The sequence below is a fragment of the Podarcis tiliguerta genome (genome assembly GCF_965153285.1).
Source record: "Podarcis tiliguerta genome assembly, chromosome: 4".
NCBI classification, from domain to species: domain Eukaryota; kingdom Metazoa; phylum Chordata; class Lepidosauria; order Squamata; family Lacertidae; genus Podarcis; species Podarcis tiliguerta.
In genome coordinates this window covers 11,863,419-11,882,196 of record NC_139537.1, presented here as the reverse complement: position 1 = coordinate 11,882,196, position 18,778 = coordinate 11,863,419, and the positions used below count along the sequence as shown (strand labels likewise).

General features: G+C 44.7%; 1 protein-coding gene across 34 annotated transcripts in view; it reads left to right on the top strand.

Annotated features, from left to right (window-relative positions):
- The window catches only part of DLG2 (discs large MAGUK scaffold protein 2), a 901,255-nt gene that overhangs the window by 730,084 nt on the left and 152,393 nt on the right, over positions 1-18,778 (top strand). For all 34 annotated transcript variants that reach the window (XM_083436205.1, XM_083436206.1, XM_083436199.1 and 31 more), the window contains one exon: positions 1,886-1,988. In XM_083436205.1, the coding sequence (XP_083292331.1) occupies positions 1,886-1,988 (103 nt within the window). The remainder of the gene's footprint in view (positions 1-1,885; positions 1,989-18,778) is intronic.

Here is an 18,778-nt window from a genome sequence, read left to right as displayed (position 1 = left end):
AAACCCGCAGCTCCCAAAAGCCTGTAGGAATAAAACGGTCTTCACCTGCCAACAGAAGGACAACAGGGAAGAAGCCAGTCTAGCTTCTCTGGGGGGGGGGGTCCAAAGCTCAGGAGCAACCACCAAGAAGGCCCTTCTCCAATATCCCTACCCACAAAGATTTCAAAGCCCTGGCAGGTTGGCAATGGGAGACTGGGTCAAGGTCAGGATACCAGCAACTTGCAATGTTCACCTCAAATACAAGGTGAGAATTATGTTCCTCTGAGCCAGGGTTCCTCCACCCACCATCATGCTTTCAACAGCTCAAACCTACATCTGTCAATGATTCTCCAACCCCTCAGTGCTGATCAGTTTGGTCCGGTTTCGTTATAGCACGTTCAGCCTCGCTTGTGGTCCATCATCAGGCATGTCCAGTTCCCTCCCTCTTGTCTCGCTTCTGTTTACTTATTTCTCACTTTCGCATCCCGCCTTTGCACCGAGAATCTCGGCACGGCATACACGATTCACTCCCTTTTCGTTTTATCATCACAACAACCCTGTGAAGTAGGCCACCCTGAGAGGCAGTGGAGCAGCTTAAGGTCACCTAAGGAGCTCTGTGGGCAAGTGGCACTTTGAAACCCTGATCTTCTAGGTCCTGGTCCAGCACCTTAACCCCACTGCACCGCGCTGGCTCTCCCATGCACTCTTCTCACTTGTTAATAATAATAATTAATAATAATTAATAATAATAATCCCCAGCCACTCTGGGTGGCTTCCAACAAAACACTAAAATACAATAGCCTATTAAACATTAAAAGCTTCCCTAAACAGGGCTGCCTTCAGATGTCTTCTAAAAGTTTGGTAGTTATTTTTCTCTTTGACATCTGGTGGGAGGGCATTCCACAGGGTGGGCGCCACTACCGAGAAGGCCCTCTGCCTGGTTCCCTGTAACTTGGCTTCTCTCAGTGAGGGAACCTCCAGAAGGCCCTCAGCGCTGGACCTCAGTGTCCGGGCAGAATGATGGGGGTGGAGACGCTCCTTCAGGTATACTGGGCCGAGGCCATTTAGGGCTTTAAAGCTCAGCACAAACACTTTGAATTGTGCTCAGAAACGTACTGGGGAGCCAGTGTAGGTCTTTCGATACCGGTGTTATATTGTCTCGGCGGCCGCTCCCAGTCACCAGTCTAGCTGCCGCATTCTGGATTAGTTGTAGTCTCCTGCCTCTGCTTGAAATCTCTGCTGCAAAAGTCAGTGTCGTGTTCTCAGACATGCAAAGGCTCCCCACTCCTACATGTAGCTCCTGGCCTGCCCTCGCTCTATTGTTAGACCATCTTAATTCCACCCCTGACCTTTGCAGATATCAACCCATGCTGCTCAGTTCTTTGTCTGCAACAACTCTCGGCTGTCTTTGAGGGTGCTTAGACACGCATACACACCACTGCAGAGGTTTTTAGCGTTCCTCCTCCTACACGCTTCCTCTTGTTTGCCTCCCATTCTCTCGCACACCCTTCAGACATGCCTAACCAAAAGAAAAATACCCCAAACAAACCGCTTTCCTCACCAAAATGAAATTTGCTGCATAATTCTGTGGACATTTCAGGCCTTGCTCCAGCTGGCCTGGATTTTAGCCAGCCTGGGCAACTTCGACAACAACAAAGAATTGGCACCATACCGTTCCTGGCTCTCAAGAGGTGCAAAAAGACCTTTTATTTCTTGGATGTATATAAAACCTCACTCAAGGGGCCTCAAAGCGGCTTTCTATTCTAAGAGGGAGGGAGGGATGAGAAAATCTGTCTGCTTCCTCCCCCCTGTCGCTTTCATGTGTTTTCAGTCCATAATCCCATTTCTTCTTGTTTGAACTATGGAACACACTCATGTTTCTTTGCTTCTCCTCTCCCCCTTGCAGGTGAATGGGGTCGATCTTCGTGGTGCTACCCATGAACAGGCTGCTGCAGCGCTCAAAGGCGCAGGCCAGACTGTGACCATTATAGCACAATACCAGCCAGAAGGTAGGCTTGCCAAATGTCAAGAGACGCTAGAAATAACTCTTTATCAATGGAAAACACCATCCTTCAAAGTGGGATCTGTTGTGCAGGAACGTTTTGAGTTGTATCCAACTAAGCTCAACTCCAGAATGGAGCTATGGACACAAACGGGCCTGTGTTAGACAAGCCTATTATTTCCAGTGTGTCTACTCTTGAGTAGGACTAACATTGGCACAGCCTTTTGTTGAATAGCAAAAATAAATTAATTTGAGCTTCAGAAAGTTCCTCCTCAAAATGACAGCTCTCACTTGTTTTCATTCTGCTACATATTTGGCTTTCATCAGAAGTTTTCAGGACACAATTATGAGCCACACGGAGTGGTTTTGTGTCTCTCTGACCCCTATTTTCCATCGGGTTGGAAATGGTTTTTCCGTTTTGTGTTCCTTTGGTAGCTTATCTCCCTCTGTGTTTTATTGCTTATGATTGTGGGTACAGATTGTTACAAGATATTGGCTGGGAACAGGAATAAACGAAGTGCTAGGTAACTGTAGCAAACAGATTCTTTCCATCTTCATGCTAAAAAGAGAAATTAGAAGTGGCCAACGCTAGAAGGATATTCTCAAAATCAGTGCATATACACATCCTCTGCCTATTTCGTCATTTGGTTAGATGTGTGACTACATGAACTGGGCAGTACAGAGCCACAGCTGCTCCCATGTTTGTACTGAGATGATGGACCAATAGCTTTGATCACACAGATATACTTTAGAACTGCTAGGTTGGCAAGAGCTGGCACAGAGCAACAGGAGCTCACCCCGTTGCGCAGATTTGAACTGCTGACCTTCTAATCAGCAAGCCCAAGAGGCTCAGTGGTGTAGACCACAGTGCCACCCACATCCTGATAAACGACAGTTCTCTCGGCCTGAAAAGCAAGATGAGCACCACACCCACTAGTTGCCTTTGACTGGACTTAACCATACAAGGGTCTTTTACCTTTACCACACAGAGAAAATTAGAATGGCTGCTTGCATTTGCCAGCACTTAGAAAGAAATGAAGATTATTGTGTAATGGCTGTCTGGTCTCCCATTCATACAAGTGAGAAGCTGGGCCTTCATTTCATCAGGAAGGCTAGCTCCACATCTGCAGATTGGTAGCAGTAGGGAGAACCCTAGTATTGCAAGTTGTGGGGCACATTTTTGATGCTTCTGACGTGTTAAATGATGAAATGACAACAGAGCAGTCTTCCCCACATTTCTGATATCTACAGTGCTTCCCACACACCCTGTGAAGTAGCCTTGCATGGATACTTTGTCTCCAAACTAACCTCGAACAAAAAGACGTCTCCCAAACATATTGCACCACTTGCAGGTGGGGAATTTTCATTTTCACACCACTGCCTGTGGCTGTAACAGAGCACCTTTTGTTGCCTGACATTTCCCTTTGAATTCACCATTAACAACAGCAAGTGGGCCATCATCACTGTGGAGACCACAGTGCCACTGTGGTCATCAAGGACAGCGCCCCTTCAAGTTTTGAAAACCACACCACCCCAGTTTCGAAGTGCAAGTTCTGTAGTGAACCAGCACAAATTCTAAAGTGCCCAAGAGTTGGAATTACCAACCCACAAAGAACCGTGCCTGGTTCTTTATTGGAAGGAGGCAAGGCCAGATCACTGACTCAAACAGAGACATCAAAGGTAATCTCATTAGTGGGCAAGCCATTCTGTTTCATTATTTGTACTGGGAGTGACTAAATCATGCATTCACATCCCATGTGGAACCTCTGGCTATCCAGACTACAACTCCCATCAACCCTGACAACTGGCCATGCTGCACTACATGGATTGAGAAGTAATGAGATATTTGTCCGGAATGCAGAGAAGCTTGTTCCCAAGGAACCTGGTAGACAAAAATCGCAAACTATATTTTGATTCTCTTGTGTCTGAGATTGCCATAATTGTATGTCTCAAACAAAGGTTGATTTAACTTCCTTCTACTTAATGTTTGGGCCGGTACAAACATTGCATTAGACAGAGATTGTGTTATGGACAGGGCTGCTTATTTTTTGTGCATTGGAGTGGGACACACATACTGCAGCATAATGCCCCAAACGACTTGCTGCTCACACTTCGGAACATGTTAATTTGCATAGTGCGCCACATTCCTTAACTCTAGGCTAATGTCTGCCAGTTTAGATTATTAACTGTTTTAATTTTTCATAGCTATCATTTAATGTTTTATAAGTTGTTATATTATACAAGTTGATGCATTTGTCAATGTGGTAATTGTCTTTTTAAATTTGGTCATATTGGCCTCTTTCTATTTATAGTTTTTATGTCAAATATGATTTGTTGCATACGTGCAAATGGTCCACACACAAGTTTTAATGGCCTCTGACAAAACAAGAATAACTTTTAATGCGCTAAATAGATAAAGATTTATTGCTTTATTCCAGTGGAGTCTAACAAGCATATATCAAGAAAATTGCACAGATAAAAAGCTCAACAGGCATGTCGATACTGAAAAACTACAATGCAGTAGTTTTCTCATGCTCTATTTCTAGTGCAATGTGCAAGGACTAGCAAGGATCAGCCCATGCAATTCTACAGGGGGAAAGTCAGGTCATTGTCTGGAACTGGCAGGCAAAGAAGAGGACAGTGATAGGCAGATACAGCATCTACTAAAAGGCCGTGAGGCAGTATTAAGGAAGAGCAGTTCTTTCAGGACCCTGGACAGGTCCCGGGAAAGAGACAATTTGCTCAGACCTCCGGAGGGTGGTAACTGAGCCCTTACTTAGTTCCTGGCCTCATCTACCTCTTCCAGGCCCTGCCTCTTTGGTGGAAAATGAAAATCCCTGAAAGGAAAGCTCTCTGGCAAGAGCCTGGCACTCTGTTATCTGTTGTCATGTATGCTACCTGCAGTAGTAGGCAAGTTAAGTATGTGAGGCCCTTGGGGGAAAGGGTGCTGGTCCCTGCAGATTCAAGTGATCGCCCGCAGATTTGGTCATGGTAAAGAGTTCATGAAACAACATGGCTAAGAGCTATGAATTGGGAAGTCTCTGTTTTGCCTCTTCTATGGCTTCTCTAGATGACTTTAGGCAAGCCCTCCATCTCAGCCTCAGTGGTTACAGTGTGGGGATCATAACACTGATGTGTAATTACAAGATTGCTCTAAGGACTGAAGGGACGCGGGTGGTGCTGTGGGTAAAAGCCTCAGTGCCTAGGACTTGCCAATCGAAAGGTCGCCGGTTCGAATCCCAGCGGCGGGGTGCGCTCCCGTCTTTCGGTCCCAGCGCCTGCCAACCTAGCAGTTCGAAAGCACCCCCGGGTGCAAGTAGATAAATAGGGACCGCTTACTGGCGGGAAGGTAAACAGCGTTTCCGTGCACTGCGCTGGCTCGCCAGATGCAGCTTTGTCATGCTGGCCACGTGACCCAGAAGTGTCTCCAGACAGCGCTGGCCCCCGGCCTCTTAAGTGAGATGGGTGCACAACCCTAGAGTCGGACACGACTGGCCTGTACGGGCAGGGGTACCTTTACCTTTACCTTTTACTAAGGACTGAAAGTTAATGTATATGACTCATTCTTTATATTCTAAAGCACTATATAAATGCGTCTCTTTCAACATTTAAAAAAATGCATGTCAATTTGGGTGGGGGGGGTAGACTTAAAAAGAAAGATACACAGTGATAAAACTATCACCTTATAAAAATCACTGTGCCATGCATGCTGTGACTTAAAAGGATGTGAAACAAATCTACAAAAGTTATCCAATATCTGTTGTTAAACTGTGCGCATATGACAGTGTGCTGCATATAGTTATTTACACATTTGTGCATGGATAGGTGAAGAAAATATATTTTCAATGCATGGGTTAGACCGGGAAAGATAATACTGAACCTATAGAAAAATTGGGTGTCCAGCCTGGTCAGGCATGAAGGAAGAGCAACTAAGATATGCAACAACAAAAATTATTCAGGACGGATAAGGCTGATATTGGGGAGAGGGAGGTAGACGTGGTTCCTCTCCATATTGGAAATAAACCTGCTGCTACCCCATAGGAAGCTAGAATATCTCCTAGGCAAGGTAATGGGTGGGAGCAGAAGGTGTATTTCCCATATGACATTGCTGCAGGTGGGCAGGAACAGGAGATGCAGGGAATCTCTGCTTCCTCTTCATGCATGGCAAGACAATGTCCAAAGTCGTACTCAGTCACTGGTCCGCACACTTGCATTGTGCTGCAATGCAGCATCTCTGCAGTGGTCCCAGCAAAGCAACACACTTCCCAGGGTGGGGAAGCACATTCAATCAAGTCTCAACAACTATGAATCTTCCAAGTCAGCCAATTAGCACCCTGTTTCAGCAGCGTCTGTGAATGAAAGGAGTTCATTAATTTCCAAATCCAATATCCAGGGAGAGCAGTTGACAGAGGCAGTGGTTAGACGTAGAAATTTCGCATTTGGCATTATCATTCTTTTAGTCACCTGGGGGATTTGACGGGGGGGCGGTTCTCACATGCACAGTCCCTGCTTTGCTTTCCCTTTGTAGTGGCTGCAGCATTGAGATAGCAGCTGTGTCTATTGAATAAACATCAGAGGATTTGCATGGGAGGGTCGTCTTGAAGGCAGCGCTATAGCTACAAAGAAAACTGGCTGACTTTGGGCGTATTAGGGATGGCAAAGAACGATGTTTTAAAGAACTGGGAAGTAGCTAACTCAAACCTATAGTTTACATTTTGTATGTCTCTTTCAAACTCATTCACAGGCCTTGTAGCTAGGTGTCCTTCATGCACCCAAAATCATTTGCTGTCTTCACTTGAGACTTCTGCTCAGTATTCCTTCAGTGTGTGAATTCTGTGCTTGGGATGATATTGCATCACTCTGCTTCAGCTTTGTCATTCTGCTCCCTGTCTGCATTACATCTGGGCTTGGATAGGTGAAGCTTCTAAATCTGAGTCGATGGGATGTTCATTAACACTCCCTGCTAGGCACAAAGCAAAGAATGCTTGCAGTCTAGTTTGATGAGGGAACAGAAAGCTGTCAGTGTGCCTGGGATTGAAACTCGACGCAGGCCTGAGAAACAAGGGCAGCTTTCTGAGGAATGTGGGGAGGCCCTAAGAGGCAAAAGAATTAGAGGTGTAGGCAGTTCAGAAGCAAACAACAACAACAACAACAACTCAACAACATAATTTGGGTGTATCAGTGTATAAGCATTTCTTAAAATTTCTTGCTGCATGAATGAGGAACTGTCAGCCACAGAAAAACCCAATGCATTGGGGGAGAGGTGGAATATATCAGATCTCCAATAACAATGGGGACAATATTCAGATAGATGCTGCCTCCACTCTTGGAGGCAATATTCATTTAAATACCAGTTTCTGGGCGTCACAAGTGAGGAGAGTGCTGTTCTCCTCAGATCCTGGTTGTGGGATATCCATAAGCATCTGATTGGCCACTGTGAGTACAGAATGCTGGGTGAGATATTCTTCTCATGTTCTTATGAACAGGCTCAATTAAAAAGTGGCATTTAGAAATATATACAGGCTGAGCAAAAATTGCAGATATACAACTGAATTCCACAGAGGCTCCTGCTTGGGTCTGTTCAGAGCTCTGGGCATGTAGTTTATGGTCCAAAGCAGGAACTTCAAGTCTTCTTTGTGGCTGTGTTGGCATAAGGGTTGAATTGCATGTTACTGCAACTGAAAACTAAAGGAGCCTATATGAAATGCACTTGCATAAATCTTGAGGGGCATCCCCCGATCTGGAACATTTTGTGTGGTTCTGGTCACCCAATCTCAAAAAGGGGCATGGTCTTTCTGGGAAAGGTCCAGAAAAAGACATCCAAAATGCTGACAATGAGCTTCTTCCCTATGGGAAAAGTCTATATTACATGTAGCCAATTTGGTGCCTTCTAGATGTTTCGAAAGTACGTCAAAGTGCAAGTAGATAAATAGGTACCACTCCAGCAGGAAGGTAAACGGCATTTCTGTGTGCTGCTCTGGTTCACCAGAAGCGGCTTAGTCATGCTGGCCACATGACCCAGAAGCTGTATGCCGGCTCCCTCGGCCAATAAAGTGAGATGAGCGCCACAACCCCAGAGTCGGCCACGACTGGACCTAATAGTTAGGGGTCCCTTTACCTTTACCTTTAGATGTTTTAGGCTACTGGCCGTGCTTGCTGGGGCTGATGGCAATTGCAGTGCATAACCTCTGGATGGCTCTGCATTGGCTACCCCTGGTTTAAAGTATTCAGAACTTTTAAAATTTAGGAGGAAAAGGCAAGGGACGGGTATATGATAAAATTCACAAGTCAAGTTTCCTAAAACAATAAGGAAACTGGAACATAGCTACCTTAAAAACTGAAGCTCTTCTGAATTTTGCAATACACTTTTACAACTAGAAAATGTGTATAAAGATGTGATTTTTAGGGGAAGTGTGCATGCAAATGCACATATTGGTGAAAACAAGATAAGGAACGTCTTGTATTTCAAGAAATTGGTTTCAAAAAATGTGTGTTTTGGGGGGAAATCACAGAATTGTAGAGTTGGAGGGGACCCTAGGGTCATCCAGTCCAACCCCAGGAATCTCAACCAAAGCATCCATGACACATGGCCATCCAACATCTGCTGAAAAACTCCCAAGGAGGGAGAGTCCAAGGGAGACCGTTCCACTGTCAAACAGCTCTTACTGTCAGAAAGTTCTTCTTGATATTGCGTCGGAATCTCCTTTCTTGTAACCATTGGTTTGGGTTCTACCCTCCGGTGCCAGAGAAAACAAGCTTGCTCCATCTTCCATGTGATGGCCATTTAGATATTTGAAGATGGCTCTCATATCTCCTCTCAGTCTCTAAATGTGCACTAAAACACTGACAAATTTCTGTGAGGGATTTTAAAATTGGACAGCCAATCAAAATCTATATGGAGCCGTGGAAACCTGAATTTAAGATTGGGAAAGTGTGAAACTGAGAGAAATCAAAACTGACAGATTCACCCAACCTTACCCAAAGGGTAGCTATTATTTTGTAAAGCTTCAGGTACTGTATAAATCGATGGCACTATATAAATGTTTAATAAAAAAATAATGAATAATAATTCAACCCAGCATGACCTGGAACTAATTGCTGCACAGGATATTCCAAGTTGAGCTATTGCCACATACAGATGGAACTGTATTACTTTTTGAGGCATTCCGAAATTGCTTCCTGGTTTACAGACTCACTGCGACCGAAGACCCTTGCAGCAGCACAGCACGTAAAACTGCAGTTACTGGGAAATCTGGTTCCTTGCAGGGAAAAAACGTTTGTGAAAATACTTTGCAGCGACATTAGCTGTAGAAGGTTTGAAATAAGTTATGGAACTTGAAATATGTTCCTTGGATAGAATGGGTAAGTTATTTCACCCATGGGAATAATCCACTCTGTGCTGTCTTTTTCCAGCTTGATAATGATGATGATGAATTTATTTATACTCCGCCCATCTGGCTGGGTTTCCCCAACCACTCTGGGCGGCTCCCAACAGAATATTAAAAACATGATAAAACATCAAACATTAAAAAGTTCCCTAAACAGGGCTGCCTTCAGATGTCTTCTAAAAGACAGATAGTAGTTTATTTCCTCGACACCTGATGGGAGGGTGTTCCACAGGGCGGGCGCCACCACCGAGAAGGCCCTCTGCCTGATTCCCTGTAACCTCACTTCTTGCAATGAGGGAATTGCCAGAGCTGGACCTAGGAGCTGGACCTCGATGTCCAGAATGAAAGATGGGGGTGGAGACAGAGTCTCAGGGTCCCGGAAGAGGCCAGACTGATACCCATTGATAGAACAAAGGCCACACCCCAAAGAGCAAAGTCACAGACAGGCAGATCAGCACCCTGGAGAGCTCACAGCTCCAATGCTTGCCAGGACTCACTTAGGGAGAGTTGTTGCTTCAGCATCTTAGACTTATGAAGGCTGTCTGCCTTGAACCTCCTATTAGGCCCACCTCTCTGAGGAAATGTCTGCTCTTTTAAAGGGGCATGGTCCTATTCTGCATCTGTTGGCTCTTCTAGCAAGGATGCAGTGAGGGTTAATTGGAGGAGTGCCCTCTGAGCTAGAGGAGTCCATCCAAGTCAAAACCTTTAGACCAGGCATGGCCAAACTTGGCCCTCCAGATGTTTTGGGACTACAATTCCCATCATCCCTGACCATTGGTCCTGTTAGCTAGGGATGATGGGAGTTGTAGTCCCAAAACATCTGGAGGGCCAAGTTTGGCCATGCCTGCTTGAGACTCAGTGGCTAGGAGTGGTGGTTGGCTCCATGGATGATGCCTCCTCTTTCTCCAGCTCTGCCTCTGAGCTGGAATGAGGACCGTGCCCTGGGAACATGATGCATTCGTCTGAGCATCCTAATTGTAAACCAACAGATCACAGCTGTCAACCACAGCAGCTTCCTTGATGATTGCTGAACAACTTGAGCATCTACGATTGTATACAATTCTTTTTTGTCTTTAGATAGAAAATGGAAATTGAGAGAGGTGGACGTATGTCATCATGAATTGGCAGTGATTATTTTAAATAAGCAAGTGGGTTTAGCTTTAACATTTGGGCCTCTTGTTTCTATCTCCGGTGTTTCTTCAACAACTTTTTTAAAAAATGGTTTAATAAACAGACTGATGCTAAAGGTGGATTATTAATATCCTCCAGGAAGTGTACATAAATTGGATTTGCTTTCTTGGTTTGCTTTCTTCTCTCCCTGCACATCATTGCCTTTTCTAGCTGAGCTACATTTAGCCTGCAGACATTGTGAGTTTTCTGTCTTATATGGAGCCCTAGTCTGGAAAATGCTCTGGTTATAGTTCCTCCTGAGTGATACTCAGGTCTCATTCATGCTTCCGTTTGGTCTGTGACTTCTTGGCGTGAGTCTTAGCAGTTTTCCTTTTTTACTGCCACTTCCCCCTATGAAACCTGTGGTTAACTGCTTAATTGGAGCAAACAGCAATTGGGTTTTCTGTGCATTGACATTGTTCTGATTCAGCACTAAACGGCTCAGAACCGCAATACCTCAAGGACTGACTCTTTCCACATGAACCTACCCAGACCCTGAGATCATCTTCTGAGGCCCTCCTTTGTGTGCCACCTCTTCGAGAGGTCCAGAGGGTGGCAACACGAGATCAGGGCCTTCTCTGCAGTGGCTCCCCATCTGCTGAATGCTCTCCCCAGGGAAGTTTGCCTGATGCCTTCAAACAAAAATGTTCCTTTTTAACCAGGCTTTTGGTTGCCCTGATCAACATCCTATACCCTTTTAAAATGTGGCTTTTTTGGAGGGGGCTATTATTGGGTTCTTGCTTTCATTTTTATTTTATATACTGTGATCTTTTTATATGAACCACCTCTGGGTATAGGACGGTATATAAATTATAATAAAAACAAACAAACAAACAACAATGGATTTTCCCCAAAGAAAATGGTAAGACAAAACAAAACCCTATGTTTTATTATTATTATAATAATATTATTATAATATAATAATATTATTATAATAATATTATTATTATTTTATTACTTCTGCCAAGTTTTAAGTACTGAGATTATTAATTCACCTAGGGTTTTAATAGGTCACAAGATTTTAACTATATCTGTAATGTATTCCTGTTGGTGTTTGTCCTTTGATGCTATGGCCGGTCGGCTATGCAAATAAAGTCTAGTTACTAACCCTATTGGACTTATGTCTAGAAGTCAGAGACCAAGCAGAAGAAAACATGGGACAAAGGGAAGTGTGGATGAACCTTCAGAGACTAGAAGCCTGATGTTTCCAGGTGTGCACTGCATCTTTTGGACTGAACTCTAACTTGGACTCATCATTGTCTCCACACCTGATGGAGATTCTGGTGGGTGACTGTTTGGAGTGCATCAGAGCTACCAAATCTGCAGACTACTTGAGATAGGCATCTTCCAGCATAGTGGTCTGAGGGTTTATCTCAGTGTTCTTTGACTCCTCTTAGTCCCTATAGATGTTGGATCTGGCAACGGGGGCCTTTTCTCTTCTCCAGGGTAGAGGTCTTGCATGGTTCCGGATATGGACTGGTTCTAACAAGCAGATGGTGGAACATGACATTAGAACATCAAAGTTCTGTTAATTTTTCTACATTAAGTATCCATTTATATCATTAGGAATTCATATTTCTGTTCTCTCCTGAAAGCAAGCTCATGATTTTAGCTGCTAACTGTAAGATGCTAAAAATGTTTTAGTGACTTGTTGTGATTTTTTTTTGGAGCGTACTGGTCAGGATCCACTATTCAATTGTGCATTCTTTGCGCACTGGGGCACAGCATTCCTCCCCTTTTTTATTTGGTAGACTGATCTGAATTGTAATCCTTGAATTCTACCACTAGGTGGTGCCATATTTCTATTGGTTTCAGCATATTCAGGGTAATTAATACTATGTTTCTTATCGTTATAATCATCTCCATTTCTAAACTATTCTTCCTCAAGATCCCAGGGTAGCTTACAGCATATACAATAAAACAATAAAACTCAATATAACGACATTAAAAGGATAATTTTTAAAGCCAAACCATATCATGACGAAGCCTGCTCGTCTTTGTGGGATGAGGCAGTGTTTCACCAAGTTAGCTTGAAAGGAATCTCACACACCAAGCTGGAATTTTTAGGGCTCTCTCACACAGCTCAAAAGCTGCTGCCCGCCTTTATTGAAGCTTTCAGCAGAAGTGTCCTACAATCTCTCAGCTAGCAGACAAAGGAATGTACAATACATCACGCCCCCTAAGATCATGTTACATGGACCAATCGCTACATTGGCATGAACTGTTCACGCGTTGTCCATGCCCCAAGCAGCATCTTGCTTTGTCCAATAAGAAACTTCTTTCCATGCCAATATATATAAGCAACCATTTTCCTACATGCCCTCTTTTCTTTATATATTTAAGCGCAATTGAAAACAACTTTAATCAGCATCATACATGGAATTTGCTAAGCGTTTATATTGTGCCACATAAATCCTTCTAGTCAGTCCAGAGGGTGGACGTGGTTTATTCCACCAGGCACTGCATTGAGCAAGCAAGGAAGGTAAGCATTGAATGCAACAACAGAGAATTATAAATCCAACAATTAATGCAATTATAATCAACAAAATTTTTCTTAACCATTCACCATTAGGTAACCAAGAGAAAAGCCATTCCCATGGGTCAAAACCCTCAGGTGGATTTAAAGGATTATGAGCTATCATTTCTTCCATATGATCAATAGTCGCAGAAATATTAGCTGATTGATCAGATATGTACATACAGCAATGGGAATGAATTAAAGCACAAACTCCGCCTTTAGAGGCGAGAATAATATCTAAAACATAACGATTTTGAAGAGCAACATCTCTTATTTGTGACATTTCTGCGTTAATTGTCTTTAAAGCCAAAATAGTAGAATTGAACAAAGCAGCTGTCCAATTTGCCAACTTATGCAAATCACGGTAATTCATAGCTACACCTAAAGAGGGCAGAAGAGACCTAGCAATGCTTGTTTCAACATATTGAGTGATGGGAGATTGTGCCTCCTTCTTATTGCGCAGACGGACTGCTGGAAGCGTATCCAGTTTATATATCAGAGGTATAACCACCCCTAAAGTACAGGTTCCAGAAAAAGCAGAGGGGATTTCTTTGTAGGCTTTTGTGCCACAAAACAACCATAAATCAGATTGAAGCAAACACGTAGTTCTGCTACTCTTCCTCATCCAATCCAACCAAACATAAAAATTTCTACACGCAGCTTGTTGATCATAAGTCATATAGGTTGTGACATTATTAACTAAAACTTGTGGCCTACCACTCATAGTGGTAACGTTAAGAAAACAAGAGGATCCATTAACATACTCATAAGTCCAATTACAAGAAGGATAATGACCTAAAAATTTCTTTGTATTATGATTAAAATGAAAGCAATGAGACGCTGTTTCTACAAGCGACAAAAACACAGGAGGTAAACTCATACGGCCATCCTTCATATTATTACTAATCTTATATGAAGCATTTAGTGGAATACCATGCAATAATATGCCAGATCGCTTTGAATAAGGAGGAATATGCATACACACCCAACAATCAGAAAGATTAAGCATAGATGCAAACTGATTTATGTCTTTAACATAGGTATTATTACTCCAAATCTGATGATATATCTCAGGTTTTCTTGCTTTTTGTAAGGGAGCATCACGGCGGCGTCTTACAAAGTTTTTCAGGTGTTTAAAGTTGTGAGGTCGATGCCAAACTGATTGTTCATGGGGGCAATAAGGATGAGAATGGTAGATCACTCCAATAGCTGCTTCAGAGCAACCTGCGTGATATTTCGTGGCTCGATTATTGGCATGCAAAAACCACAATCCAGAAGAGGCAACACAACCGTTTTTGCAAACACAAGAGCCCATTTGCTGTAAATAGGCTACATTCACGGTTCCTTGTACTGAATCAAAATTCCAACCCCAGTTGTAGGTAGCAACACAAATGGGGTAGTCGTAATTGGGGAATAAAACCCAGGCAAGGCCAGTGTGGCGAGGACATCCTTCAAAGCCAGGCTCATTCCCCAGGCAAGATGCAGCAAAACTGTACTGGTACTTGGTAATCAAAGTGGCTTCCCAGGGAGTAGGAGGGCCAATGCGATAAGGACGGAGGTGGCCCTTCAGCATGCCAGGAAACACAGGAACAACTGTAGAAGGCACTTTGGAAGGAACATGGCGATGTCTCCAGCTGCAATGTGGATTGAAGTCAGATGGCAGATCTCCACCGGCAGACAGCGTGAAGTATGGTTTCAAGACGCTGGTGTCTTCTCGGGCGTCTCCTTGGGCGAGGATGGAAGCGCAACAGAGGAACGCCAAGGCCGAACACACCTGGCTGGAACCCATCTTGTCTCTCCTTCCACGTCAATGGCAGCAAATCCACGACCCCAGGAAATCAGGGAAGTAGGACCTTTCCACTCCGGGTCTGGAAGCAACCTGTAAGACACTAGAGGGCGTTGCAACACTTCTTCCCTCCTGAAGTGAAGCTCAGCAGGTGTAAAATTTCTGTTGTGAGGATACAACAGATGATCTAAGGTGAACAACACTTGATGCACAATATTAGGTATTTCAGAGACAGTAGCCGAGCGACCTCCCAATTGCTTATTAAGAAGAGTCTTAAAAGTCAAATGGGCACGCTCAACGATTGCTTGTCCTGTAGAGTTAAAGGGGATACCATGAGTCAACTTAATATCCCACAAAGAGCAAAAGTCAGAAAAAGCCTGAGAAATATATGCTGGGCCGTTGTCAGTCTTCAAGGCATGGGGTTTTCCCATAACAGCAAAACAACGCATCAAATGTTGAATGACATGTCGGGTGGTCTCTCCTTTAAGAGGAGTGGCCCAAATGAAGCCAGAGGCAGTGTCCACAGTGAGATGTACCTTAGAAAATGGGGCCAAAGATGGCGTGTGAGTGACATCCATTTGGCAAATTGCAAGGGGATGCAGACCTCTAGGATTAACTGCATCATAAGGGATCACTGTGGGCGATTTAGAGCAGACAGCGCACTGTGACACAGTGTCTCTAGCTTGAGAAATAGGCAATGAGAAAGATTTAGCCAATACCTTAGCATTTTGATGAAATACTGAATGACTTTCAATTGGGTCAGAAAATAAAGAAAAAATGTCATTTTTCAAGGCTTGATCTGCCTTGGCATTACCTTCAGCCAAATAGCCAGGGTGACCAGTGTGTGATCTAAGATGGGCTACATAAAACTGACATGCCCTAGCCTGAATCAAATTCTGTAAGGTAGAAAACAATGTAAACAGGTTATCATCAATAGCAGGAGTAATGTATGACAATGGTAACACGTGCAACAATTTGCATACATACTGCGTGTCCACTATGAGATTAAAAGGAATATCAGCAAACTGTTGAAATGCTAAAATCACAGCCGCTAATTCAGCACGCTGTGCTGATGTTTGCTCAGTAGTATACAAACTGTGCCATTCCCCCTCCTTTTCCCAAACCACCACCCCCCTAGATTTAGTGCCATCTGTGAAAACAGTGAGGGCGGAGGGCAAGGGTAGAGGAGACAAAGCAGTTCGGAGGACATATCTCAGTCCTGTAAGGAAAGATAGACGAGGGTCTTTGGGAGGATTGTGAATAATTTGTCCCAAAAAATCAGCAAAAGTGATTTGCGCGGAAGCAGATGTCATAATCAAATGCGCAACTTCGTCCTGGGTAAAAGGCAAATATATCGACTGCAAATCCATTCCAGAGAGGGCTAGAGCTCGATGTCTGCCCTTGGCAACGAGATCCATGACGCTATTGGGTGTGGCATATACATTGCGTGGAGGAGTGTGTGGTAAATGTAGCCACTCCACAATAGACACAGTTCCGGGCTTGAGGCCTGTGGTGTATAAAATAGCCGTTGGAAGGAGTGGGGTAGCGAAGACCGCAAGTGATAAATGTCCCATAGGAAGGGAAGGAATCCTGTCCACCATACACCTGCGAAGATGGTTATTCACAGTCATTAGGGCTTCCTCCATCGCAGGGGTAACTGTGATCTTATCTGCAGGATTTTTGTGTCCCTTTAGAGCAGAAAAGAGTGGAGATAGGGTGGAGGTGGGCAGGTCCAGATAACTCTTAATCCAGTTCAACTGTCCTAGAAGTTGTTGTAAATCCACCAACTTAAGCTGCTCTGGGAATTCCAATTGGGGTGTGACTGGAATGGCAGCAGCTGCAGTCAGCTTGTGTCCAAGATAAGTAATAGGTAAAGTCCGCTGAATTTTTTCTTTAGCTACTGTCAGGCCTGCTTGCATGAGAACATGAGTTAAATCCTCAAGAAGTGAATCAGAGATATGTAAAGCTGACAATAAAATATCATCCATGTAATGAACACAATTAACCGCTAGGTGGCGCTCACGGAACGGCTGGAGTGCCTTATCCACAAAATATTGGCACAATGTGGGAGAATTCCGCATTCCCTGTGGTAAAACTACCCATTGAAAACGCTGAGTGGGTCGGGAATTGTTCAGGACAGGTAGGGTGAAGGCAAACCGCTGCCTGTCTTGTGGTGCCAAAGGAATAGAGAAAAAACAATCCTTGAGGTCGATGACTGCAAGCTGGTGGTCTTGTGGCAACATGTTGAGATTTGGAAAGCCAGGCTGTAACGCCCCCATGGGCTGCAGCTGGGCATTGACTTTACGTAGATCCTGTAGGAGGCGCCATTTACCAGAAGCCTTTTTTTTGATGACAAAAATAGGTGTATTCCATGGACTTGTAGAATTTTCTATGTGCCCCAATTCAAGTTGTTCTGCAATTAACTGGGCTGCCACTGCTAGCTTTTCTTTATGCAAGGGCCACTGATCCACCCACACAGGTATGTCAGTTGTCCAACAAAGAGAAAGCACAGTCCGGGGCAAGGCAGGGGCAGCCCTCAGCAAAAATTTGTAGAAATTGTAGTATCTGCTGCTGCAAGCAGATCTCTTCCCCAAAGGGAGACAGGGATGTCCAGGACCAGGGGTAAGATGGTCATCTCAAAACCTTGTGAGCCTTGAATCAAAATAGGATTTCTGCTGCGAAAGGCAGAAGCAGCGCCTCCGACGCCCACAACGGCAGACGCTGGTTCAGTGGGCCAGGCTGCTGGCCAGTCTTTTAAAGCAATCACAGAGCAATCAGCGCCAGTGTCCAAAACGCCCTCAATTGTGCGGCCCCCTAGGGTCATCTGGATTTTAGGACGTTCCTCTGAGATGGCAAAGGTAGCCGCAATGAGGGGATCAGGCGCCTGTGGGGATCCTGGGACACAAACAATCTTTGCCACAGGGGTACCGGATGGTAGATACGCTGGGCGAGCAGAGAACATGGTCACATAAGGGTCATTTTGTTGTAAACCATGTAACAGTCCCGGAACAAGGTGAATCCCTTGATGTAAAACATCAGTCAAAGGGAACACCAAGCATTGAGCAGAGGAAGAAAAACCAGCCCCTACGGACACGCGGACTTGCTGTGGCACATAGGGGACTGGCAGGCGTAAGTCCTGAGTTAGAAAAAGGTGAGGCAAAGCAGGAGGCGGGCCAACCAAAGAATGTGCTGAATCCCCTATTGTTGGGCCTGGGCCTGGGGAGGGCCCGACTGCAGGTTTTTTGTCGGCTGGGTGTGCTGATTTTGATGACCCTGGTGGTTCTGCTGACCTTGCTGAGGTGTGGCGGAGCGGCACTGATTGGCCCAATGAAAACCCTTTTTGCACAGAGGGCATTTAGTGCTAGGGCGACGTTGCTGCGTGCTGGATCTGCACTGAGCACGAAAATGGCCCATTTTACCACATCCAAAACACGTCTTGTCCTTAGCAGGGTTTCGAGACCCTGTGTAGGACAAAGCAGTGGCTAAAAGACGAGCCTTATGTGTTTCAGTGCCTACAGACTGACAGGCCTTAAGCATATCTGCAATGGCTATGTTAGGAGTTGTCATTAAAGGGCGCAGCACCTGCTTACAATCTTCATTTGCATTGTCAAACGCAAGCTGACGCACAATCACTTCTTGGGCTGCCACATCCTGAACTTGCCTTTTAAGAGTATTATACAATCGATCGACAAATTGTCCAAAAGGCTCTGTAGGGTCCTGTCGAACGCTGCCCCAACGACCCCCTCTCTCGGTTTTGTCATCTGGGACTGAGGCCAACGCCTCCTGAGCCGCAGCAGTGGTGGCTGCCCAATACTGAGGATCCAGAGCCAGTTGCTGAGCAACGGTAAGGAAATTTCCCCCTCCCGTCAGGCCATCGAGAACCTCAGCCTGTGTAAGCATGGGAGGGGCAGGAGGAGGTGGCGCGGCGCCAACAA